The sequence below is a fragment of the Rhinatrema bivittatum genome, chromosome 4 (assembly GCF_901001135.1).
Source record: "Rhinatrema bivittatum chromosome 4, aRhiBiv1.1, whole genome shotgun sequence".
Lineage (NCBI taxonomy): Eukaryota > Metazoa > Chordata > Amphibia > Gymnophiona > Rhinatrematidae > Rhinatrema > Rhinatrema bivittatum.
In genome coordinates, this window is record NC_042618.1 from 186,335,943 (window position 1) to 186,363,789 (window position 27,847).

Sequence of the window (27,847 nt, forward strand, 5' to 3'; positions counted from 1 at the left end):
TTTTGAAGGAATGGTGTCTGAAGAGTGTGAGGATGGTTTCATCTTTTTTAGGATAGCTTCTACTTCTATGTTGGTGGTGAGGTCAAATGTTTTAAGGGTGATCTTATTGTCATTGGGGATGGGGGGGAGGGGGGTAGTGTTGTCTGGGAAGCGGAGAAGAATATTGTCGATTTTATTCTTGAAGTATAGGGCTAGTTCTTCGCATTTTTTGTTGGAGATAGTATCGTTCATAGTTGGTGCATTGGGATTAGTTAGTTCTGAGACATATGTGAATAAGGCGTTTGCATTGAATTGGTAGTCGTGGATCTTTGCCGCGTGGAAATCACGCTTGGCTTGGGTAATTGCATGACGGTATGTGTGTAGAGTGTTGTTATAGATGGCTTTGAGTGAAGCTGATGGTTGTTTGCGCCAGGCGCGTTCTTTGGCTCTTAGTTCTTGTTTCAAGGTTTTTAACTTGGTGGAGAACCAAGGTTTCCTTTTCTCCTGTTGTGTAGAGGGTATTTCTTTGTGGATGATGGGGCATAGATCGTTGGCTATGGTTGTAGTGAGCTGGTTCCAGGAGTGTAGTGCGGTGTCTGGGTTAGTGAGATCGATATTAGCTATTTTGTTGAAAGCTAGGGTGAGCTCTTCCGTAGTACAGTGTTTACGGAAGGAGATGGTTTTATGGTGTTTTTGTGTGGAGGGTGTGAGGGGTTTGGTTTCAAGGGTTGCATTAATCAGGAAATGGTCGGACCATGGTACTGGGGTGACTACGGGTGGGGTGGCGATGGTTATTTTAGAATTCACGAATATTAGATCGAGTGTGTGGCCTGCTTTGTGTGTGGGTTCGGAGATGATTTGATTGAAATCTAGGGCTTTGAGGGTGTCCAGTAGAGTCTCGCAGGCGGGGGTGGTGGGGCGGGTATCCACATGGAGATTGAAATCCCCTAGTATAATGGTAGGAAGGTCTGTTTTGATGTTGACGGTGAAGTATTCAGTGATGGGTGAGGGATCTTTTATATTTATTTTATATTTACATATACTGCTCTTATGCTGACCAGAAAACCCAGCAAAAAAAAAAAACCAAACCGAAACTTGGAAACCCGTATGGCATTAGGTATAATGTGTGATGTATGTAGGCTTGGCCCTCAGAAAGCCACAACAAAACAGAATTACAATATAGTAAATCTCCCATACAAAAACAGCATTAACTCAAATAGCAACAACCCTACCTATGAAAAGGCAATTCTGCAAATTTTACACAAGGCCCTAAAACACCCATATACCTCCTATGAGGAATAAACATGAGCCAAGCTGCTATAGATCCCTCACAGAAACTACATGCTACCAAAATACATCACCTTGGTCATACATGCAGAACACAGATCCTCATTAAACACAGAATAAAGAGACCATAAAGTATAAATAGAAATGTGCAAACAAAACTGAACTGAAAACTGCAGGCAGCCATATTTTGTAAACAATAATAGAAAAAGATAATCAACACCATGCCTCATAAAACATCAAACAATAAAATCAAGAAACATAAAACATTATAATAGTAAAGCCATACTAATAAAAAGAAAAAATATTTTAAACAGCTGATGAACAGATCATCCAATAATTAAAAACTCAGTTTTTAACATTTTCCCAATCACCAATAAAACATTTCAAAAACACATTAAAAAAACCACCCAATGACATGGAAGAGATGTAGTCTTGTGTTAAGAGAAGTGGGCTATGAACCAGGGAAACCAGGATACAAATCTCACTGCTGCTCCTTGTGACCTTGGGCAAGTCACTTTACTCTCTATTGCCTCAGGTACAAACTTAGATTGTGAGTCCCTGAATGCACCTGAATGTAATCTGCTTTGAAGTGCTGAAAAGCGGGATATAAAAAATAAATAATATTAATAAAGTTAAAAAAAACTCCCTCACTCTCTATTCTGGGAACCTTTGATTCCAGTCTCCTGGAGATTTTCATGGATTGGGTGGTGTGCATAAACCTTCTTCTTGCTCTTTTATATACACATACACTCCATGTTCATTCTTACACACGCATGTTCTCTCATACATGCTCTCACTTCTATGCTCAAACACAAACATGTTCACACATACAAGATCACACTCTCCATTGATAAGAACAAGAAGAGAAGATAATTTGAAAGAGAATCAAGGAAGCATAATGAATGACGAAAGTGTTCATGAGAAATATATGAACAGACAGACATATGATAGAGTAAAGCGATTATGCTATTTTACTGATCGAATTATCCTCCTATATCAGGGGTGACCAACTCCAGTCCTCAAGAGCCACAAACAGATCTATTTTTTTTTTTAAATAACTTTTTATTTTGAATTTAACATGACACAAAACAGGGCAAACATTTCTCAAAGTATGTTACGTAATTTGCAGAATCCAAAAAGGCCACACAAGTACTGCAAAAGTAATATAGCAAGTAAGAGACTAGCGGTACAACTCTTGATTTGTAAATTAAACATTTAAATGATGTCATGTCCAGTATCTCCCCCCCACACTATCATAGCTTTGAAGTTTGCCTTTCAAAGCAAAAGTAAAGCAAAATTCCTTACCTTGTAATAGGTGTTATCCCAGGACAGCAGGATGTAGTCCTCACATATGGGTGACGTCACTGACGGAGCCCTAAGGCAGGAAAGCTTTCTGTCAAAGTTTCTAGAAACTTTTGACTGGCCCTGTGAGGCCACTGAGCATGCCCAGCATGCTATGATATTCTCTGCCACAGGTGTCTCTCTTCAGTCTCGTATGTAGCTCTAAGCTTTAGCAAAAAATAAAATAAATTATAAGGCCCAACTCCGCGGGGTGGCGGGTGGGTTCTGTGAGGACTACATCCTGCTGTCCTGGGATAACACCTATTACAAAGTAAGCAATTTTGCTTTATCCCAGGACAAGCAGGATGCTAGTCCTCACATATGGGTGAATAGCGAGCTAGAGGCTGAGTCATGTTGCATTGAGGCAACAGTGAAGTATTGTTGTTGAATGAGTCAGCCGAAGATCACAGTGGTTTGGTTGTAGAAGGAGTTGGGATTAAACTGGAAACAAGTTCTTTAAGACAGATTGTCCATAGGCTGAAACTGGTCTTCCTTCTTTGTCCAAACAGTAATGAGCTGCAAAGGTGTGAAGAGAACTCCATGTTGCTGCTTTGCATATTTCAAGGATTGGCACTGAACGAAAGTGTGCTACTGAAACTGACATTGCTCTTACTGAATGTGCTTTTACTTGCCCTTGGAGAGGAAAGCCTGCTTGCTCATAACAAAATTGTATGCAATCTGCTAGCCAGTTGGATAGAGTATGTTTTCCCACTGGTTTACCTGGTTTGTTTGGGTCATAGGAAACAAAAAGCTGAGTGGATTTCCTGTGGGCTGCAGTGCGGTTGAGATAAAAGGATAAAGCACACTTACAGTCCAAGGTATGCAAGGCCCTTTCTCCTTGATGAGAGTGATGCCTTGGAAAGAATGTGGGTAAAACTATGGATTGGTTCAAGTGGAATTCCGTGACTATTTTGGGAAGGAATTTTGGATGTGTACGAAGAACCACTCTGTCATGTAAGAACTTAGTAAAAGGTTCATATGTGACAAGTGCTTGCAACGCACTAACCCTTCTAGCTGATGTAATGGCTATGAGGAAAATAGTCTTCCATGTAAGAAATTTTAGGCCAGTGGAATGTATGGGTTCAAAGGGAGAACGCATAAGCCTTGATAAAACCAAATTGAGATCCCATGGTGTGGCTGGGTGTCTAATTGGTGGTTTGAGGTGAGTTAAACCTCTCATAAACCTGCTGACAAGAGGTTGTGTGGAAATAGGTTCATCCGCTACCTGGTTATGGTAAGCAGAGATTGCACTTAAATGTACTCTTACAGATGAAGTCTGGAGTCCAGATTCTGAAAGATGGTATAAGTAGTCTAGTAAAGAATTTGTAGCGCAAGTGAAAGGATTTATGTTGTTTTGCGTGCACCACAAAGTGAATCTTTTCCATTTGGAAGCATAGTTCTTCCGTGTGGAAGGTTTGCGTGAAGCTATAAGCACTTGAGATATATTGGAGGAAAGATTGAGTGGTTGTAAGATCAAGCTTTCAACATCCATGCTGTCAGGGCTAGGGATTGCGCAACCGACCCTGATCTTGAGTGGGAGCTACTCCTAGACGAATGGGATCCCTGACTGAGAGGTCGAGGAGTGTGGGAAACCATACTTGTCGAGGCCAATATGGGGCTATGAGTATCATGGTCCCCTTGTCCTGTTGTAGCTTCACTAGAGTTTTGGTTATGAGCGGTATCGGAGGATACGCGTAGAGTAGGCCTGAGTTCCAAGGGCGAGCAAATGCGTCCTTGGCTGGCCTGTTGTTCAAGTTGTATAGGGAACAGTAGTTGTCTACTTTGTGATTCAGATGTGATGCAAAGAGGTCTACTGTTGGATGTCCCCAAAGTTGAAATATCCTGGTCACTACTGAGGGATCCAGGGACCATTCGTGTGGTTGGAATTGACGACTGAGTCTGTCCGCCACTACATTGTGAATGCCCGCCAGATAAGTGGCCTTGAGAAACATGGAGTTGCTCAGGGCCCAACTCCATATCTGAGCTGCCTCTTGACAAAGGAGGTACGATCCTGTCCCTCCTTGTTTGTTGATGTACCACATGGCTACTGTGTTGTCCGTTTGGATCAGAACAGTCTTGTGTGTAAGGCAGTCCTTGAAGGCATGTAGAGCATAACGTATAGCTCGAAGTTCCAGGAAATTGATTTGATAGGTTGCTTCGAGCTTTGTCCAAGTGCCTTGTGTTTGGAGATTGTCTATATGAGCTCCCCAACCCAAGGTGGATGCATCTGTAGTGACAGTTACTTGTGGAACTGGTTGTTGAAAAGGTAGGCCCTTGCGCAAATCGTCCTTGTTCATCCACCATAGTAGAGAAGAACGTAGTTGGTGGGTTACTTGAATTTGAGTATGCAGTGGTTGAATGGCTTGGATCCATTGTGATCTTAAAGTCCATTGTGTTATTCTCATGGCTAGACGTGCCATGGGTGTGACGTGAACTGTAGAGGCCATGTGGCCTAGTAAAGTTAGAAACTGGTGAGCTGAGCCACGTTGCTAGCAGTGAGATTGTTTCTGCACGATCTTCTGGTAGAAAAGCTCTTGCAAGGTTGGTGTTCAAATCTGCTCCTATAAATTGAAGCAGTTGTGATGGTGTGAGGTGGGATTTTTGATAATTGATCAGGAAACCCACTGAATGTAGTGTTGTAATTGTTTGATTGAGGGACTCGAGAGCTCCTTGTAGAGACTGACTTCTGATGAGCCAGTCGTCTAGGTATGGGAAGACATGAGCCCCTTGTTTGCGTAGATGTGCTGCTATGACTGCTAGACATTTTGTGAACACTCTGGGTGCAGAGGCGAGTCTGAAAGGGAGTACTCTGTATTGGAAATGTTGATGACCCACTATGAAGCGCAGGTACTTGCGATGAGAAGGGTATATTGGGATGTGAGTATAAGCATCCTGAAGATCCAGAGAACAAAGCCAATCTCCTTGTTGAAGAAGAGGAAGCATGGTGCCTAGGGAAACCATCCTGAATTTTTCTTTTTTTAGAAATTTGTTGAGATTTCTGGGGTCTAGGATGGGCCTTAGGCCTCCTGTTTTCTTTGGAATGAGGAAGTAACGGGAGTAGAATCCTCTTCCCTTCTGAGAATGGGGCACTAACTGTATTGCCCTGATTTTCAGAAGGGTGGATAATTCTGTTTGTAGAAGAATTAGTTGAGACTCTTGTTGTGGGATGGCTCTCTGTGGAAATTCTGGTGGAATTGACAGGAAATTTAGCTTGTATCCTTGAGCAATTAGAGAGAGCACCCATTGGTCTGTTGTTATTGTTTTCCAGTGAGTGTAAAAGTGGGATACTCTTCCTCCTACTGGAAGTTGTGTGTGTGGATTTAAAGGAGTGGCTTGTTCTCTGGGCTGTATCTCAAAACCCAGAGGCAGGGCCTGTTTGAGGTGGAGGTTGAGTACGAGGTGCCCTGGGTTGTCTAGTTTGTGCACGTTGCTGCTGAGGCCTAGTGGATCTACCCCTAGATGTTTGGGCGTAGTATCTGCGTGGCCTATAGTAAGGTCTCCTTGTTTCTCTATGAGGAAGTCGACGAGGAGGCTGTGTGGAAGGATCCTGAGGTATTTGAGACAATTGACGCAAAGTCTCTGTGTGATCCTTCAGTTGTTGGACTGCCTCTTGAACTTTTTCTCCAAATAGGTTATCTCCCTTGCATGGCAGATCAAAGGAAAATTAGTTTCTTACCTGATAATTTTCGTTCCTGTAGTACCAAGGATCAGTCCAGGACACCTAGGTTGTGACTCCGCACCAGTAGATGGAGACAGACTAAAACTTGTGGGCTGAGCCATATAGGACCCTGTGCCAATCACAGCCCCTCAGTCTTACGTAATGTCAAAGTAGAAATGCAACTAGAACTAGCTACCAACTACCTTTAAGGAAACCGAACATAACGCAAACCCCTTTCGAAACTGGACTCCGCAACCAGCAGAGCGCAAACAAGCGACCAGGTTAGCTAAGAAAACACTGAGCGGACTCTCTAATACTACTACGCAGTGCTGCGGGCGGGATCCTGGACTGATCCTTGGTACTACAGGAACGAAAATTATCAGGTAAGAAACTAATTTTCCTTTCCCTGTACATACCAGGATCAGTCCAGGACACCTGGGATGTACCAGAGCTAAATTACCAAGGGTGGGAGCAGAGCAGAGAGTCCCGCTCGGAGTACCTACTCTCCAAAACCCCCGGAATCAGTAGCCTGAACCTCCAACCGGTAATGTCTAATGAAGGTATGGAACAACTTCCAGGTAGCCGCCCTGCAAATCTCCGGAGGCGACACCTGCGAAGACTCCGCCCAAGACGCCGCTGGGGACCGTGTCGAGTGAGCCCTGAGAAGGCCCCCAGGAACCGGTTTTCCCCACATGAGGTATGCCAAACCAATGGTTTCTTTTAGCCAAACGGGCAATCGTCGTGTGGGATGCTGCGGCCCCCGTTCTTTGGACCCGAAAAGGAAACAAACAAAAGATTTGCTATCCGAAAAGAATTCGTGATAGAAGGGATCTTCGCACAGCAAGCCTCTTTAAGTCCCTCGCTAGGGGATCAGAGGAGCTCCCGGCCGCAAAGCGGACAGCTCAACTGACTGATTCAGAAGAAAAACGACCTTAGGTAGAGAGGAAGGGATCGACCGCAAGGATACCCCCGAGGCGGAAATACGCAAAAAGGGATCTCTACAGGAGAGAGCTTGCAACTCGGAGAAGTGCCGCGCCGAGGCAATCGCCACCAAGAATACAGTCTACAATGTGAAATCCTTAAGATTCGTACGCTTCAAGGTTCAAACGGTGCCGTGCACAAGGTGGAAAGAACCCAATTAAGGTTCCAGGACGGGCAGGGGAAACGCAATGGAGGACGGGAATGCTTAGCCCCCTCAGAGAAAACGGGAGACAACAGGACCCGCCAGCAACCAAGCGCCGCCACCTGGACCCGCAGGGAACTGCATGCCAAGCCTTTGGCCAGACCAGCCCGGATAAAGCCAGAAGATCAGAAACCACACTCCACTGCACGCACCATTCCTCAAAGACTACCGAGACCCGGACGTACGCCAAGGACGTAGACTGCTTCCCGGACCTCAGCAGCATAGCCATCACCGCGGCAGAGTAACATTTCCTCTGGAGCAGAGTCCTCTCAAACGCCATGCCGCGAGACAGGAGGGATCCGCATCCGCCAACCAGACGGGGCCCTGACGGAGGAGCCCCGCGAGCCCCTGGAGACGCATGGGACGCATGGTAGCCGTCCCCGACCAACTGAATGAGGTCCGTGAACCATGGACGGCGAGGCCATTCCGGAGCCACCATGATCACGTTGAACGGGTGCAATTCTATGCGGCGCAGAATCTTGCCGAACATCGACCACGGAGGAAAACCGTACAGTCGGACATCCGTCGGCCAGGGAAGCACCAATGCATCGACTCCTTCTGCTCCCCTTTCTCGAAGCCAATTGAAGAATCGCGGAACCTACGCACTGTGGCCTCCGGCCATCCAGTCCATATGGGGATACCCCACGTCTTGCCGATGAGGCGAACCGCTTCGTCCGCCAGCTCCCATTCCCCGGGATCCCGACAATGACGGCTGAGAAATCCGCCTGGGCGTCGTCGACCCCGGCGATGTGAGAGGCTGCGACGTTGTCGAGAATTAGCTCCGACCAAGCCATCAAGAGCCGCGCCTCCTCTGCTACCTGTGGGCTTCTCGTCCCGCCTTGGCGATTGACGTGGGCTTCTCGTCCCACCTTGGAGATTGATGTAGGCCACTGTGGTTGCGTTGTCCGACAAAACACGGACTGCCCGTCCCCTCAGCAGAGGTAGGAACGAGTGCAGCGCCAAACGGACCACTCTGTTCTCCAGTCATTTGATAGCCCTTCGGGCCTGATACGCTGACCATAGGCCTTGAACTGACTTTCCTAGACAGACTGCTCCCTATCTGGAGAGACTGGCGTCCCTGGTCACCACTGTCCAGCTGGGCACTAGGAGGGACACTCCAGAGGTCAGATGACTGGAATCGAGCCACCAGGACAGGCTGGATCTCGCCCGGCCTACGAGTGGAAGTGGACGGTAGAATTCCCCCGAAAACGGCTTCCAGCGGGATAGTAAGGACGACCGCAATGGCCGTAGATGAGTGAACGCCCAGGGGACCAACGCGAGAGTGGAGGCCATAGTACCCAGGACCATCAGGTAATCGCCGACCCGTGGTAGGCGTAGCAACAGCAAGCGCCTCACTTGAGACTGCAGTTTGCACCTTCGTTCCTGCGATAGGAACACGCAGCACCGTGTCGTCGAAGGTATTCCAAGGTCTGCGTGGGTACCACTTGACTCTTGTTGAAATTGACTACCCAGCCTAGAGACTGCAAGAGTTGTAGGCCCCTGGCCACCGCCAGCCGACACTGATCCTCGGACTTTGCCCGAATCAACCAATCGTCCAGGTAAGGATGAACCAGAAAACCCTCCCGGCGTAGCTGCGCCGCCATCACGACCATAGAAACATAGAAACATAGAAATGACGGCAGAAGAAGACCAAACGGCCCATCCAGTCTGCCCAGCAAGCTTCACACATTTTTTTTCTCTCATACTTATCATTTTCTCTTAACTCTTGGTTCTATTTCCCTTCCACCCCCACCATTAATGTAGAGAGCAGTGATGGAGCTGCATCCAAGTGAAATACCTAGCTTGATTAGTTAGGGGTAGTAGGGGTAGTAACTGCTGCAATAAGCAAGCTACACCCATGTTTATTCCCTTTACCCAGACTATGTCATACAGCCCCTATTGGTTGTTTTTCTTCTCTCCTGCCGTTGAAGCGGAGAGCCATGCTGGTTATGCATTGAAAGTGAAGTATCAGGCCCTTTTGGTTTAGGGTAGTAACCGCCGTAACAAGCCAGCTACTCCCTGCTTTGTGAGTGCGAATCCTTTTTTTTTTTTCCTTCTCCCCTGCAGTTGAAGCTATTCTGGATATGCGTGAAGCCTCAGCTTTTCTTATTCCCCTGCTGTTGAAGCAGAGAGCTATGCTGGAAATGCTTGATGTATCAGCCTCTCCCATGCCATGAAGCAGAGAGCCATGCTGGATATGCATCGAAAGCGAAGTATCAGGCACATTTGGTTTGGGGTAGTAACCGCCGTAATAAGCCAGCTACTCCCCGCTTTGTGAGTGCGAACCCTCTTTACTTCTCCCCTGCCGTTGAAGCAGAGAACTATGCTGTATATGTTTGGAAAGTGAAGTATTAGGCTTATTTGGTTTGGGGTAGTAACCGCCGTAACAAGCCAGCTACTCCCCTCTTTGTGATAGCAAATCCTTTTTTCCACATTTCCTCTTGCCGTTGAAGCTTAGAGCGATGTTGGAGTCACAGTAAGCATCTGTATGTTTATTTAATAAGGGTATTGTCTCCGGGCAGTAGCCATCTTTCTGGTGAGCCACCCACTCTACATTGGCGGTCTCTTGACTTTATGGATCCACAGTGTTTATCCCACGCCCCTTTGAAGTCCCTCACAGTTCTGGTCTTCACCACTTCTTCCGGAAGGGCATTCCAGGCATCCACCACCCTCTCCGTGAAGAAATACTTCCTGACATTGGTTCTGAATCTTCTTCCCTGGAGCTTCAAATCGTGACCCCTGGTTCTGCTGATTTTCTTCCTACGGAAAAGGTTTGTCGTTGTCTTTGGATCATTAAAACCTTTCAAGTATCTGAAAGTCTGTATCATATCACCTCTGCTCCTCCTCTCCTCCAGGGTGTACATATTTAGATTCTTCAATCTCTCCTCGTACGTCATCCGATGAAGATCCTCCACCTTCCTGGTCGCCCTTCTCTGTACCGCTTCCATCTTGTCTTTGTCTTTTTGAAGATACGGTCTCCAGAACTGAACACAGTACTCCAGGTGAGGCCTCACCAAGGACCTGTACAGGGGAATAATCACTTCCCTTTTCTTACTCGAAATTCCTCTCTCTATGCAGCCCAGCATTCTTCTGGCTTTTGCTATCGCCTTGTCGCATTGTTTCGCAGACTTCATATCATTAGATACTATCACCCCAAGGTCCCTCTCCTGCTCCGTGCACATCAGCCTTCCCCCCCCCATCGAATACATTTCATTCGGATTTCCACTCCCCATATGCATGACTTTGCATTTCTTTGCATTGAATCTCAGCTGCCATGTCTTCGACCACTCTTCCAGTTTCCTTAGATCCCGTCTCATTCTCTCCACTCCTTCCGGCGTGTCCACTCTGTTGCAGATCTTAGTGTCATCCGCAAAAAGACAAACCTTACCTTCAATCCCGTCCGCAATGTCGCTCACAAAGATATTGAACAGGACCGGTCCCAACACCGATCCTTGCGGTACACCACTTATAACCGCTCTCTCCTCAGAGAAGGTTCCATTTACCATCACACATTGTCTTCTGTCCGTCAACCAATTTGCAATCCAGGTCACCACATCGGCACTCACTCCCAAGCTTCTCGTTTTATTCACCAGTCTCCTGTGCGGAACCGTATCAAAAGCTTTGCTGAAATCCAAGTATATGATATCGAGTGCTCTTCCTTGATCCAATTCCTTGGTTATCCAGTCAAAAAAGTCAATCAGATTTGTCTGACAGGATCTTCCCCTGGTGAATCCATGTTGCCTCTGGTCCATCGATTCTCCGGACTGTAGATTGTTCACTATTCTCTCTTTCAGCAGTGATTCCATTACTTTTCCCACCACCGAAGTGAGGCTAACTGGTCTGTAGTTTCCAGCCTCCTCCCTGTTGCCACTCTTGTGAAGCGGGACCACCACCGCTCTTCTCCAATCACTCGGCACCACTCCCGTTTCTAGGGATCTATTGAACAGGTCACACAGTGGAGCCGCCAGAACATCTCTGAGCTCCCTCAATATCCTTGGATGAATACCATCAGGCCCCATGGCTTTGTCCACTTTCAGGTTCTTTAGCTCTTCCCACACATTTTCTACTGTGAAAGGATTTATCTATTCCACTTCCCTCCAGTTTCTTGTTGTGTAGAGATGGTCCTTCTCCAGGGTCTTCTTTAGTGAACACAGAGCTGAAGTATTCGTTTAATATTTCTGCCATTTCTTCGTCACTCTCCACACATTGATCATTACCACCTTTCAATTTTGCTATACCACTTTGGACCTTTCTCTTTTCGCTGATGTATCTGAAAAATGTTTTGTCACCATTTTTTATCTCCTTGGCAATCCTCTCTTCCGCTTGACTTTTTGCCAACTTGATTAATTTCTTTGTCTCCCTCAGTTGATTCAAATATGCTTCTTTGTGCTCCTCCCTTTGGGATCTTTTATATATCTTGAATGCTGTTCTTTTAGCTTTAATTTTGTCAGCCACCTCCTTTGAGAACCAGATAGGTTTCAGTTTCCTTTTGCTTTTCTTTACATTTCTAACATATAGAGCAGTTGCCTTGGTGATTGCTCCTTTTAGATTGGTCCACTGCTGATCCACATCTCTCTCGTTCTCCCATCCTTTTAGTTCTTCCTCCAGGTACTTACCCATTTCCTCAAAGTCTGTGTTTTTGAACTGTAAAACTCGGGTCTTTGTGGTTCTTTTCCCTATTCTTTTATTGATATTAAACCATACCGTTTGATGGTCACTGCTGCTGAGGTGGGCTCCCACCTGGACATCTGAGACATTATCTGCATTAGTGAGTACTAAGTCGAGTATAGCTCCTTCTCTCGTGGGTTCCAACACCATTTGTTTGAACAAAGATACTTGCATGGCATCCACTATCGCTCTACTATTTTTAGTTTCTGCAGATGGGATTTTCCAGTCTACATCTGGCATATTAAAGTCACCTACGATCACCACTTCTCCCTTCTTACCTATCTTATGGATGTCTTCAACCAGCTCTCTGTCCAGCTCTTCCTTTTGGTTTGGAGGCCTGTAAACCACTCCAATATAAATGGATGCTCCGTCATCTTTTTTTAGGTCGAGCCATAGAGCTTCTTCCTTACCCCAACTTCCTTGTAGCTCAGTTGCTTGGATGTTTTGTCTGACATAAAGAGCCACACCTCCCCCTTTTCTATCCTTTCTGTCCTTCCTTAACAAGTTGTAGCCTGGTATTGTTGTATCCCATTCATGAGATTCTGTGAACCATGTTTCTGTTATAGCAACAATGTCTAATTCTGCCTCAGCCATTAGGGCCTGCAGATCTGGGATTTTATTTCCCAAACTATGAGCATTTGTGGTCATTACCTTCCAGGTACTCTCTTTAAGGTTATTGCATTTCCTGGACTCCTTATAAGATATTAGTTGAGATTTGTTATTCACTTCACTCTTTCTTTTTGTAGTTGTGCCACTGTTGACAGAGTTATTCCTCTCAATTAGATTTTTCTTTTGGTTATGGATCCTGAAATACTGCATGCATTGTGTTTTTTCCCTCTTTTCTGGTAACACTTCAATGTTTTTCTCATGAACTTCTTCAGTTTTTAATATAGAGAAGGCTTGTTCTTTTTGCATTTGGTACATGGTGTGTCTCCTCATCACAGTTCTAATTCTACCAGAGCCCACTGTATTCCTGGATTTTAAAGAGTTTCTTAATGACCTGTTTGAGTGGGGGGGTATACCTGTTGACTGCTCTTCTGTCAAGAATGGGTGACTGTGGGTCCTTCCTGAGCCTAATGAATTTCCTTTTCTTGACTCCTGGTTTTTCTGTGATATTGGGGAATTATATTCTGAGTAATGCAATGTGGGTGTATTATTTTTAATTGAAGCTAATTGTTTTTTAATGTCAGTCAACTCCTTTTTCAGGGAAGAGAGTTGTGCACAAATTGGGCAAGCTCTAAGTTTCCAGATGCTTTCCCTCAAAATAAAGGCTCCACAGCAGTTACATTGGATAGTCCTCATCCTGGTAATTTATGAACGTACGAGGCGCCGTTGCGAGCCCAAACGGGAGAGCCCTGATTAGATAATGCCGCCCGAGGACGCAGAACCTTAGGGATCGCCGAAATGACAGTTGAATGCCTACGTGAAGGTACGCCTTCGTGAGATCTAGTGAGGCCAGGAACTCTCCTGTACGCACCGAGGCGATCACCGACCAAATACTTTCCATTTTGAAGTGAGGCACACGCAGGCCTCCGTTCACCCCTTTTAGATCCAGGATTGGTCTTGAAGAGCCGTCTTTCTTTGGAACAATGAAGTACTTGGAGTAACGCCCTTTGCCGTGCTGACAGATCGGAACGGGGAAAATGGCTCCCAGATTTTCCAAGCGCCGGATGGTGTCTAGCACTGCTGCCTTCTTTTCGGGAGCCTTGCACGGCGAGACCAGGAACTTGACTGCTGGGGAACGAACAAAATCTAATGCGTAGCCGTGCTTTATCACGTCGAGGACCCACTGGCCCGACGTTATCCTGGCCCATTCCTCGACCAACAAGGTTAACCGCGCCCCTACATTGGAAACGACGTGCTGGGGCTGAGGTGAGGGATGGGCCGGCCGCGTAACATTGTGAAGACTTGGGCTCCTCCCTGTCTACCGAAGCGTGTACCCCGAAAAGACTGCTGCTATTGAGGGATTCGGGAGGAAGCTGACCCAGATGAAGGACCGGTAGACCTTTGAGGACGCAAATTCCTGGGCCCTCGGAAACGGGATGCCGAAAAGGAGGAGCGCGCCCTGAATCTGCCCTCGGGCAGCCGGTGTGGACGAACCATCTGCAGCCCAGTTGCGCAGCCACAGCAGGCGACGTGCCGATACAGCCGCCATCCCGGACCTAGCGGATGAACGCAGCAAACCGTGGAGAGCATCTGCCCCATATGCAATTGCTGCCTCCACCTATCTGCCTGAGATGCCTCTGCCGCCGACAGACCTGCGTTCGCCTGAAGAACTTGGGCCCAGCGCAGACTCACTCGGATAGCGAAGTCGGTACAGATGGCAGCCCGCACACCCAGGGCAGACACTTCACAAATCTTCTGGAGTTGCACTTCCAGCTTCCTATCCTGTAGATCCTGGAGAGCCGTGGCTCCCGTAACTGGAATGGTCGACCTCTTCATCACCGCAGGGACTGCGGAATCCACCTGCGGCAGTCGAAGGAGTTCCAGCGCATCCTCGGGTAGCGGGTAAAGCTTGTCCATGGCCTTACTGCCCTGCAAGCGTAACACCGGCGTATCCCATGCACTGAACAGGATATCTGTCGATGAAAAGTGAAAAGGAAAAGCTACTGCTGGCCCCGTGAGACCTAAGAGCACCGGATCCATGCTTGCCTCTGGACGTGCCACCACCGGCGGAGCCTCTATTGCCAGTTCCTGAAGAATTGCTGGAAGCAGCGGGGACAGTGCTTCCCTGCGAAATAGCCGCACCACCTTGGGGTCATCCCCCTCCATGGCTAGTGTCCCCTTGCCCGCGCTAGGCTGGACGGGACCGTCCGCAGCCGCCTCCTAGGCCCCCCATCAGGGGCTCCTCTGGAGACTCTGAGTCAACGGCCGATGAAGATTCCTTCTCAGACTCCTGAGGTACGGCACGCAGCGGATGCTTCCACCGCGAGGGCTCCCGAGAGCCCTCCGCAACATCCATAGTGTTCTTCTTCTTTGGAGCAGACCAGCGGGTGGCCCCCCCCCCGCGACGCCCCTCCGGCTGCGCTTACTATGCTTATATTTGAAAACCCTGCACAACAGAAGCGCAAAAACAGATGAAAAAAAGAGAACACGAATCTGAAGAAACATCCGCGGTAGCCACTGGGGATCGAGGCCCCTCCGTGGGGACCCCCCCCGCCGGACCCCGCTGCGGAGAAAACACGGGGGGCGGAGCTGTATCCCCTGCTGTGAACCGAGCAAAATCGTGGCTGGAATCTAAAATGGCCGCCGCACTCGCACAGCGCGGGAAAAATTCTTGGGCCTATCAGCCGAGCCCCCCCCCCCCGCGCGGCGGTGATCGCGCGGTTCAGGACCGGGCCCCCCGAGGCGATCCGGACACTCCTTCTCCGCCCGTGAGCCAGGAGCTGTGGAGCCATTGCCACGATTTTTTTTTTTTTAACGTGCGCGAGCCGAGCCGCAGGCCGACCCTCGAGGCATGCCGGCGATCGCGGCGCAAAATGGGCGGGAAACGCAGCGAAATTCCAAATAAAATTAAAAACTCAAAACCGGCGACCTCCCTCCTGCTACTGGCGCCCCCCCCCCCCTAAAAACGGAGCGGAGACGCGAGGAAAACGGAGAGCCGGCACAACGAAAACAAAAAACCCTTTTTTTTTTTTTTTTTTTTTACACAAAGCTTGCAGCTGTCCTTGGTTCTGGAGCCCTTTTCCTGCAGGGGTGAGTGAACCGGGCTCCCCGGTGTCACCCCAGACGCTGCTACTAGGTAAGCCGGGTCCTCGACCCTAGCAGCGGTCTCGACCAGGGGGGGGTAGTCCCCTCAGGACCTCTCAACCCCCCTGGGAGGCAGGGCGGACAGCTTTACTCACCAAAAGAAAACACCTACTTTGAGAAGCTCACCGAAGCTTACCTCAAAAACACCAAGTTACATAAAACTAACCGGACCTGACCGACTAACAGAATCATGCCAGGCAGGGGCTGTGACTGCACCTGCACCATCTACTGGAGACAGAGTAAGACTGAGGGGCTGTGATTGGCACAGGGTCCTATATGGCTCAGCCCACAAGTTTTAGTCTGTCTCCGTCTACTGGTGCGGAGTCACAACCCAGGTGTCCTGGACTGATCCTGGTACGTACAGGGAACAAGGTTTTCTTGGACCTCAGGCCTGAGGTCAGAGGCCTTGAGCCATGCATATCTGCGTGCAGCGATACCCACAGCTGCAGTCCTGGAGGCAGTATCGAAACTGTCGTAGGCCGCCCTCACTTCATGTTTACCTGCTTCCAGGCCCTTATGTATAATGGCTTGTGCAGGTTCTTGAAGCTGTTCAGGTAGAGATTTTGTAAAATCCTCCATCTGTTTCCATAAATTTCTCTGATACTGTGTCATGTACAGCTGGGTATGCAGAGATTCTGGAATTCAGCATAGAAGATTGACAAATTTTTCTTCCCATAGAATCAAGGAAACGATGATCTTTGCCCGGTGGGGTGGAAGAATGAGGACGGATTCTTTTTGATTTTTTCTGGGCAGATTCAACTACCACAGATTGATGTGGCAGTTGTGCCTTTTGGTATCTTGGAGCTGATTGTACTAAATAAGATGAATCCACTCTCTTGTTTACAGCTGACACTGTGGATGGGTGCTCCCAGATGACACGGCCATGTTTCGCCAGTCGGCTTCTTCAGGAGGGACCTCACTAGGATATCATGCAGAAGCTTATAGCCCAGTAAGGCTTAAGAATTCTATAACCGATACAGTGATAATATCAGCGTGAAAATAATAAAGATATTACTTTGAACTTGACATTTGGAAATTTCGTAATTGCACCGGATCTTCAAAATAATATTACTTTTGGATTTAAATTATTTCCTCACATTTCTTTGTTTACATTTGCACTTTGGCATGTGAGGTTTCTCCACTATTGCTACTTAAGATATGTAATTTTTTTTCATATCTTGTGGATAGTACTTTATTTAATGTACATGTTTATGATGCTGACACCAGGGGTAGTTATTGTTTTAGTGGTGTTAATTAGTTGAAATGTATTTTCATGATATGGTGTGTGTGTGTGTGTGTGTGTGTGGAGTCCATGTTACCACTGTGATTTTTACTATTCAATAAAAAAAACCATTTGACTATGAAATCACTCACCTCCAGTAATAATTCCCGTCTCTCATCCCACGCTTCTCTCTCATCATCAAGGTTTGACGCTTGATAGAACAGTTTGGGACCCACTAAAGACAGCAATATGTATGAAAATAAGTTTGTCAGTTTTCTGCTGTTTGTTTACGGTTTATGGAACTAAGCTGTAGCCAGAAACAATTTGTCTTAAGTTGGTGCAAGTCCTGGCACTCTTTGCTTATTGGGCTCCACTGCTGTTCAGGGAGAAGCAGTTTAGTCTTACCTTTCAGTCTTTCATCATCTCCGAAGAAGAAGAAAAATCTAGTGCTATTTTTCTCAGGCAAAGGTTGACTGCTGCAATGGTACAGAAATGAAAAAATTCAGGTGACACATATGAAAGTGAAAGGAAAGCATGCTGTCCTAGGCCTGAAAAATGTCAATTTTAGCATCCCAGACTGATAGAACTGCAAACAATAGTGACCTATACAGATCCCCCCCCCCTTTCTGGAGTTTCACTGTTTCCAGAAGCAGTTTGATTCTGCTGGGAGGGAGGGCGGGAGGAGACTGCTTTCAACCACTGAGGTTCAGGTTAGTGCCTCACAAACCCTGTACTGCTTTATTACTTTTCTAAAACTAGGAATTAAAAAATGCCAGTGCCATATATAGATGTATGCTCTTTTTTGATAAATCTTCTACCTGTTTTAGTAGCCTATATGCAACACAACACAGAGTCTCTCTAACAAGTTATATGGTGACAAGCAGAACTTGTGCTCGAATTACAGAAAGAGGTCCCACAAACTCATTCCTCGGTGGCTGCAAACCAGTCTGTTTTTCAGGATTTCTACAATGAACATGCAGGAGGTCTATTTGCACACAATGGAGGCTATACAAGCAAAGAAACCTCATGCATCCTGAAAACCTGGCTGTATTGTGACATTTGAAGACCAGATTTGGTGACCCCTGGCTTACAGAATCATCAAACCAAGCTATATAGCAATGTTTCACAATCCAATCCTGGAGGCATGCCTAATCAGTCGGGTTTTCAGGATATCCATAATGAATATGCATTAGATAGATTTGCATACACTGAGGGCCTGACTTTAAAAAGCATTTGCATGCTTAAAACTGGGTTTTACATGTGTAAATACAGTCTACCCATATAAGTGGGCTTTTGAGAATTGCTTGACTTGTCCATAGGTTATACATGTCTAAGTGCACTTTATGCGCTAAAGGCTTTTAAAATTGCTACGATAGTATGTTGATTTGCATATGTAAATGTCTTTTGAAAGTTACCTCCTTGGTCTCCACTGCATGCAAATCTATCTCATACATATTCACTGTGGTAATCCTGAAAACCCAACTGGATAGGTGTGCCTCCAGGAGAGGGCTGGGAAAGCAGAGTTGCTTACCTATAACAGGTGCTCTCCTAGGAGAGCAGGATGTTAGTCCTCACATATGGGTGACATCATTGGATGGAGCCCTGTCACGGAACACTTTTGTCAAAGTTTCTAGAGCTTTTGACTGGCACACTGAGCATGCCCAGCATGCTGCTAACTCTGTGGTCACACGAGGTCCCCCTTCAGTCTTGTTTGCAGCAAAAAGTATGAGCAAAAAATAAAATAAGGAAACGTAGGCAAACCCAACTCCGCGGGGTGGTGGGTGAGTTTCGTGAGGACTAACATCCTGCTGTCCTGGGAGAACACCTGTTACAGGTAAGCAACTCTGCTTTCTCCCAGGACAAGCTGGATGGTAGTCCTCACATATGGGTGAATAGCGTGCTACAGGATGCCCGACCAAAGTGAACCAAGCAGCACCCAACAATGTGCAACAGGCACAACAATACGGGTGCTGTTGGTTAAGAAGGGCAGCCTGAAATTCACAGTGGGCTGTAGGTAGGAAGTGTTGGGTTACTAAACTGGAAACAAGTTACGTAGTACAGACTGGCCAAAGACGCAGTCTTGCCTGCCAGCCTTGTCGAGACAGTAATGAACTGCAAAGGTATGGAGAGAGCTCAAAGTAGCAGCTTTACAGATGTCCGCAATAGGAACCGAACGGAGGTTTGCTACTGATGTTGCCATGGCTCTGACTGAATGTACTTTCACGCGTCCCTCTAGCGGAAGGCCTGCTTGTTGGTAGCAGAAGGAAATACAGTCCGCCAGCTAGGTGGATGGGGTCTGCTTGCCCACCACGACTCCCAGTTTGGTCTTACCAAAAGAGACAAAATGTTGGGTGGACTTCCTATGGGCTGCAGTGTGGTCTAAATAAAAGGCGAGCGCATGCTTACAGTCCAAGGAATGCAGGGCCCGCTCACCTGGGTGTGAGTGAGGTCTTGGAAAAAAGGTGGGCAGTATTATGGATTGATTTAAATGGAAATCAGACACTACCATTGGCAAGAATTTAGAGTGAGTGTGGAGCACTAGACGGTCATGGAGAAACCTGCTATAAGGTGGGTACGTTACCAGTGCCTGTAGCTCACTGACTCTGCAAGCTGATGTTACAGCCACTAGGAAAATAACTTTCCAAGTGAGATGTCATAGCTCACAGGAGTGTAGGGGCTTGAATGGAGATCGCATGAGCCCTGCTAGGACAACATTGAGGTCCCATGCTGCAATTGGGGGATGCAGTGGAGGCTTCAGTTGTATTAAGCGTCTCAATAAAGCGCCCTACTAGGGGTTGCGCCGAAATTGGGGCATCTCCTATACCTTTATGGTAAACGGCTATGGCATTTATATGTACTCAGATGGAGGAAGTTTGTAGGCCAGACTCAGAGAGGTGCCAGAGGTAGTCCAGGAACCTTGTTGTGGGGCAGGAGAAAGGATCTATTCTCTTTGTCGTGCACGACAAGGAGAATCTGTTCCACTTTGAATGGTAAGATTTCCTAGTAGAAGGCTTCCGTGAAGCTACGAGGACCTGGGACACATCGTTAGAAAGGTTAAGGGATTGCAGAATCAACCTTTCAACATCCAGGCTGTCAGAGACAGAGACTGGAGGTTCGGATGACGCAACAGTCTGTCATTCTGCGTTATTAGAGTTGGTGCCGTGCCCAGGCAAATTGGTTGCTGGACTGAGAGGTTGCGTAGAATGGAAAACCAAACTTGTCGTGGCCAGTATGGGGCTTTGAGGATCATCGTACCCTGGTCTTCTCGTAACTTCACAAGAGTCTTGCTGATGAGTGGAATAGGAGAGTATGCGTACAGTAGACCTGTGCTCCACGAGTGGATGAAGGCATCCATTGGTGGTGTCTTGCTGCTGCGGTGTAGAGAGTAGAAGTGGTCGACCTTGCGGTTGTAAAAAGACGCAAACAGGTCGATGTCCGGGCGACCCCACTGGTGGAATATTCGGTTCGCCACAGTGAGATCTAGGGACCATTCGTGGGGATGAAAGGTCTGGCTGAGACGGTCTGCCATCATATTGTTTATATCTGCCAGGTAGGTTGCTCTCAGCAGCATAGAATGTGAGAGAGCCCAGGCCCAGATCTGTGCCACCTCTTGGCATAGCAGGTAAGAGCCTGTGCCCCTTGCTTCCTGGTTGTCTGTTTGAATTAGGATTACTTTGTTGGATAGGCAATCCTGAAATGCGAATAGGGCATAACGTATCGCCCGGAGCTCCAGAAAGTTTATCTGGTGGTTCGCTTCCGCCCTGGTCCAGGTTCCTTGGGTTTGTAATTCGTTGACATGGGCTCCCCAACCTAGGTTAGAGGCATCTGTGGTCAATGTAATCTGAGGATTTGGTGGCTGGAAGGGTAGTCCTATCTGGAGCTTGGACTCCTGTATCCACCAAGCCAGTGAGTGACGAAGTTGGCTGGTTACGCGGACAATTTGTGACAGATCTTGGTTTGATTGGGACCACTGGGACTTTAAAGTCCATTGTGTTACTCTCATGGCTAGTCGAGCCATTGGGGTAACGTAAACTGTGGATGCCATATGTCCCAGCAAGATTAGTAGCTGACAAACTGAAGTTGTCTGACGAGTCTGTACTTCTTTGGCAGATTTTGACAGTGCGCGTGCTCGATCCCTTGGGAGAAACGCTCTGGCTGTAATGGTGTTTAGATGTGCTCCAAGGAACGAGAGGATGCATGATGGAGTCAGATGAGATTTGGGATAGTTTATGAGAAATCCCAACGACTGTAGCAGCTGTATGGTAAGACGGAGGGATTGAAGCACTCTCTCCCTGGATGGACTCTTGAGTCTAAATATGGGTAGACATGGATACTGCGCTGTCTCAAGTACCCTGCCACGACTGCCAGACATTTCATGAATACTTGGGGTGCTGATGCAAGGCCAAACAGCAGCACTCTGTATTGGAAATGTCTGTGACCTACGATGAATCGGAGATATTTTCGATGAGGAGGAAATATTGCTATATGGGCATAAGCCTCCTGAAGATCCAGAGAGCACAGCCAATCTCCTTTTTGCAGGAGAAGGAGCATGGTTCCCAAGGTAACCATCCTGAACTTCTCCTTGCAAAGATGCTTGTTTAGGGTGCGGAGGTCCAAGATGGGGCGTATGCCGCCGGATTTCTTTTGGAATCAGAAAATATCGAGAGTAGAACCCTCTTCCTCACTGCATTTGGGGAACCGGTTCTATGGCTTTGGACTGCAGTAGGATAGAGAGTTCCGTTTCGAGGAGTGTGATCTGTTAGACTCCACGCCAGATGTGGTGGAGAGTCTAGGGCAGCATAAGGAAATTTAGATGGTAACCGTGGGCTACTATAGAGAGGACCCATTGGTCAGTGGTGATTGTGTGCCAATTGATGGCAAAGTGGCACAGGCGGCCACCCAAGGGAAAAATAATTGGGGGAGAAGGTTGAATTTTGCTCTCTAGATGGGAGTCAAAAACCTGCTGCAGGACCAGTCTGAGGGGCTAGTTGAGCCTTGGGGGGGTCTGTGCTGTCGAGGTTGGCCTGTGAGAGGGTCAGGTTGGTCTAGCACGGGATGGAGGAGGGTAGTACCTACATGGTCTATAGGTTAGTTTCCTGGTATCTCACCTAAAACCTCTTTTGATTGTGGACGAGAAATTTGATGGGACAGTTGGCACAGGGTTTCATGGTGGTCTTTGAGTTGCGCCACTGCCTCTTGAACTTTGCCAACAAATTGTCCCCTGTGCAGGGAAGGTCCGCCAACATATCTTGAACTTTCTGGCGTAAGTCAGAGGCTTTCAGCCAAGCCCAGCACCTGGCACTAATTCTGGCTGCTGATAGCCTGGATGCAGTATTGAAGACATCGTATGCTGCCCTGATCTCATGTTTTCCAGCCTCTAATCCTTTTTGTAGGATGGAGGACAATCCGTCTTGGAATTCGTCACGTAGGGTTTCTGAAAAATCTTGTTTCCAGAGATTTCTGATGTACTGTGTCATATAAAGCTGATAGGCTGCTATACGAGCCATCAGCATTGAGCCCTGGAAAACTCTGCGGTCTAAAGCATCCAATGACTTTTGATCCTTCCCAGGTGGGGCAGAAGAGTGAGGCCGAGATCTCTTTGTCTTCTTCTGAGCGGATTCCACCACTGTGGATTGGTGGGGTAATTGGCTCTTTTGAAAACCTGGGACTTGTTGAACCAGGTATGTAGCGTCAGTTTTCCTGTTTACTGGAGGCACAGTTCCCGGGTGCTCCCAGATGCGGTGTAAGAGGTCAAGAAGAACTTCGTGGACAGGAACTGCCATGACCTCTTTAGGAGCATCCACAAATTGAAGCACCTCCAGCATTTTATGTCTGGCGTCTTCCTCCGTCTGCAATTTGAAAGGGATGGTTTCAGACAGCTCCTTGATAAAACTAGCAAAGGAGAGGTCCTCCGGAGGGGAGCGGCGCCTTTCTTCTGGGGGTGAAGGTTCTGACAAAAGCTCTTAAGAAGCTTGTGAGTCAGAGGAATCGTCCCCTCAAGGGGACGCCGTTCCCGGGCTTTGCCAACCCGGGAACAGCCTGGCCATGCCAAAGGGAGTGGATCCCCGGGCTAAATTTGCTTGTCCTGCTGAGGAGGAACCTTCCCCACCCGGCAGGTAAGCAGAGCAAAGGCCCTGATGCGAGAATCGCGAAGAGGGCTGCCCACAGGAGAGGCAGGCTGCCTGCCGCGGCATAGAAGAGCCGCTACTAAAGAAAAAAAAGTCTGAAAAAAAGTTTGACAGACAGCCTGCAGGCCTGGAGGGAAACCTGCTGACTCCTGCCTGTCTGGCTGCCGGTTCAAGGTCTCCTTAGACCAGAAAAAGAAAAAATTGATGGTCTACTGCTGCAAATAAGTTAGAGATAGGGAATACCTGCAACTTATGTAAACTTTAAGTTCCCTTTATTTTTATTTTTTTTTTTTTTAAAACTGAGCGCAGCAGTTGGGTTCTAAACCCTCTCGGCAGCCAGAAGGGGGGGGGGGGGACGAGACCTGAACAGCCTTGGTCCCCACACCAGGAAGCGGGTACGGACTCAGGCTATGCAGCGCACAAGGGGCAAAGCCCCCCTGAGACCGGCAAGAGTTGGGAGATGGATCTGTCTCCCATACAGAAAAAGGAAAGAGACACTAAAAAGGAAAAAAAATCTCTTTTAATGGGAAGAAGAAGACTAAGAATAAGTACTTGCTTGATCCGTAAGGAAGAAGAACAGAAAAAAAGGCTGACTAGCCTAGAGCAGGAGACCGAAGGGTGAGCTGCTACACCTGCTGGAGACAGACGAAAACTGGAGGGTTACAAGATAGGCTCTGTCCTCATATAGGATATCCTTTAAGTTTTGGTCTGTCTCCACCTGCTGGAAAGGAGGCTCAACCCACAGTCTGGACTGATCTGAGTACGTACAGGGAAAATTGTGACTTTTTAGTGAGGCATATGAAGCCTGAAGCGCAAATACTGTCTTCCATTTTAGTTTTTGTTTTATCCTAAATTTGCAAATGCTTAAGATTAATTTTATTTTATTTGTTTTTTTTAGTTTTTTAAAATATTTTATTAGAGGTATTTTTTTCGTTTTATTGTACTCATTTCTAGAATACAATTCTCCCTGAATGTTTTATATTTTTATTGCTGCATGATGTTATGGTATTTAATTTTAACAAATTATTAATTGTACACTATTTATTTTTTACAGTTTCCAGATATGGGAGTTTGTTTTGATTGTAATGCTTTGTATTACTGATTGTTTTGGTATTCTATTGTAAACTGTTATGATGGCTCGTCTCAGTGACAGTATATAAAACCAAATAAATAAATAGTTCTTAATAGTTCTTAAGTTCACTTAGAGAATAGCCACTGCCATTAGCAATGGTAACATGGAATAAACTTAGTTTTTGGGTACTTGCCAGGTTCTTATGGCCTGGATTGGCCACTGTTGGAAACAGGATGCTGGGCTTGATGGACCCTTGGTCTGACCCAGTATGGCATTTTCTTATGTTCTTATGTAAATAAAAATAAATTCCCCCAGAGCTCCTAAGAACCGCGAGGCAACTGCTGCATGGAAAAAAAGAGACTGAAGGGGGACCCCATGTGGCCACAGGGTTAGTGGCATGCTGGGCACACTGGTCAGTGTGCCAGTCAAAAGTTCTAGAAACTTTGACAAAAGTGTTCCATGACAGGGCTCCATCTGATGCTGTCACCCAAAAGTGAGGACTACCATCCTGCTTGTCCTGGGAGAAATACTGCTATATACAAACCATATCTCATTAACAGGAGACAATTTTGAAAATGACCACAATATTCTAGGAGACAGTAATATCTTGGATTTTAGCCTGTGATGCAGTAATCTTGTTACGTTGCATACTGCAGATGGTTTTCCACTAAGGAAATGTAGTGGAGAAATTACTTACCTGATAATTTTGTTTTCCTTAGTGTAGACAGATGGACTCAGGACCAATGGGTATAGTGTACTCCTGATAGCAGTTGGAGACGGATCAGATTTCAATCTGACGTCAGCCCTAGTACATATACCCCTGCAGGAAGTGCAGCTCTTCAGTATTCTCCTCGAAAAGCATTGTGGATATATGTGTGACTGACTAATTTGAATAAGTTGAATAACTTCATAACTTGAATAACTTGATTAACTTTATAACTTGGTTAACTTGATTAATTTGAACTGGTTGAATTGGCTATAGCTGGAGACCGCCAGTGCCCTCAACTGGGAAACATCGACTGGGGGAGGGCCCCATCGGGTGTCACCGCAGGAGAGCGGGGCTCGTCTGTAGAGGTAAGATTTCTTCGGTAAAATTTATTCTAACGCTATGCTAGCATGCATAGAGTCCCTAACTGCTATGGAGATGGAAAATACTGAAGAGCTGCACTTCCTGCAGGGGTATATGTACTAGGGCTGACATCAGATTGAAATCTGATCCGTCTCCAACTGCTATCAGGAGTACACTATACCCATTGGTCCCGAGTCCATCTGCTACATGCTAGGAAATGCTTTTTATAATGCACCTCTCTTGGATGCTAGACAAAATGTGGCTTTGTAATGGAAGTTGGAGGATGTGCCATCTTTTGAATACATTGCTACAATTATCCTAGAAGATGTTCTCCATGGAACTTATCCATTCACTGTTAAAGATAAATGTCAAGATATCATGAAAAAGTGTGGAAATCTTTTCCTGAGTGGGGAAAGATGGCACTGTCCAGTCTGTTATTTAATGAGTCACTGTGCGTGGGTGATACCCTTTTTTAAAAATCTGGATTGTGCAAATACAACACTGATGTGAGGACTGGTGTTTTCCTATCTTATAGAGGATATGCCCCCCTTGTTTGTTGAATTGTAATTTTGCAAATATTCTTAAATCTAAAAAAAAAAAAAAAAAAAGAAAAGAAAATGCCAGGTGAGTAACTGATTTACCTTGTGCTGGCTTCTTCATTCTCAGTTATTTCTATCTCATCTTCATCCTCTGAGCTGCTCTCTTTGAAGTACAGGTCTTCTTGCCATGCTACCTTAGCAGGTTTTATGGTTTCAATCTTATATGGTTCTACAACCAAAAACATACCAAGATTACCATGTGCTGGTGATAGGAACGGAAATATTTCTTTACAGAAAGGGTGGTGGAGGCATGGAACAGCCTTCCAGGGGAGGTAGTGGGGGTCAAGGACAGTACATGAATTGAAGAAAGCCTGAGATAAGCACAGGGGATTTCTGACGGAGCAGCAGTGATTGTCGACCCGAGTAGCTGTGGATGGGCACACAAGATAGGCCGTATGGTCTTTTTCTGCCATCACGTTTCTCTATTTGGATAACAGAATGATTTTAACTTATTTTAATTACTAAATATTTAAAATCTGTTTTGTCTTTTCCCTTTGGTCTTCGAATCTCCCGTCTCCAAGGGGCTTAGCTGGGCAGCTCTGGGAACAGACACCAAGAGCTGGGGGATGCCTTCTGCACAGTGCACTCTCAGTACTACTCACTGGCTGACAGGGGCTGCCACACTAGCAGTAAGTGTTTTCCTTTCTTCTCCAAGCCTGAAAGCATCATTTCAGTGATTTTTTCAGACTTGAGAAGAAAAACTGATACTTCACGCATATCCAGCATAGCTTTCTGCTTCAACGGCAGGGGAGAAGAAAAACTGATACTTCACGCATAACCAGCATAGCTCTCTGCTTCAACGGCAGGGGAGAAGAAAAACTGATACTTCACGCATATCCAGCATAGCTCCCTGCTTCAACGGCAGGGGAGAAGAAAAACAACCAATAAGGGCTGAATAACATAGTCTGGGTAAAACAAATAAGCATGGGTGTAGCTTGCTTATTGCAGCGGTTACTACCCCTACTTCCCCAAACTAATCAAGCTTGATATTTCACTTGGATGCAGCTCCATCACTGCTCTCTACATTAATGGTGGGGGTGGAAGGGAAATTGAACCAAAGAGCTAAGAGAAACAGAAGTATGAGAAAAAAATGTGTGAAGCTTGCTGGGCAGACTGGATGGGCCGTTTGGTCTTCTTCTGCCATCATTTCTATGTTTCTATGTTTTCTATGAATGGCCCCTGACCAAACAGGAGATCTGAATCCTGATCCCTTGCACTGCAGCACTGAGCCACAGGGCCAGCCCACTTTTCATTTATACTCAAATTTCACTTTTGTACAAGGGTAACATTTTAATCAATCATTTTCTTAAAAATGAACTACTGGCCAAATTCAGAGAAACTAATGTAAAAGTCAGTTTGTTTACAAAGGCATTTGAAAGCCCACTCAGTAGAAACAGTTGATTAAATCATAACTCTGATGCTCTCTGCATGTTTCTAACACAATAACTAATGTTCACTGTCTTGCTTTTCTCTGTTGTAAATTATCTGAACATTACACTTTTCCTAAATATAGAAAGGTAGATAGGAACTAGATAAGTGGGAGCTGTGAAATGTTGAGAAGGGAAAAAGATCTTTATATTATATACAAAGACTTGACAACTACCCATAGCTGCTATGCCCACACACCATTGCACAGCCCTAACAAAAGTAGAACAAATCCTTATACCTTTAGTAATGATTCATGGTAGAACAAAACCGAATGTGCTAGACTCTGGTCTAATAATTGTGGCCCATGTTGTGATCACCTGTCTAGCGGGGCATGGTAGTTTATGGTGGACCTAACAGCTCAAGTTCTATGGAAGGCCGGACAGTAAGAGGACCTCAGTTAGTTTGAAGGCCTGGCTGAGGCTGCTTTAAACAAGCCTTTGGTTAATTTTTATTTGAGAGAGGT

The 27,847-nt window shown here is 46.4% G+C and overlaps 1 protein-coding gene across 4 annotated transcripts in view; it reads right to left on the bottom strand.

The window, feature by feature from the left end:
• The window catches only part of NOL8 (nucleolar protein 8), a 107,445-nt gene that overhangs the window by 13,040 nt on the left and 66,558 nt on the right, over positions 1-27,847 (bottom strand). For all 4 annotated transcript variants that reach the window (XM_029599373.1, XM_029599372.1, XM_029599371.1 and 1 more), the window contains 3 exons: positions 25,999-26,125; positions 17,494-17,564; positions 17,241-17,323 (listed from right to left, as the gene is read on the bottom strand). In XM_029599373.1, coding sequence (XP_029455233.1) covers positions 17,241-17,323; positions 17,494-17,564; positions 25,999-26,125 — 281 coding nt within the window. The remainder of the gene's footprint in view (positions 1-17,240; positions 17,324-17,493; positions 17,565-25,998; positions 26,126-27,847) is intronic.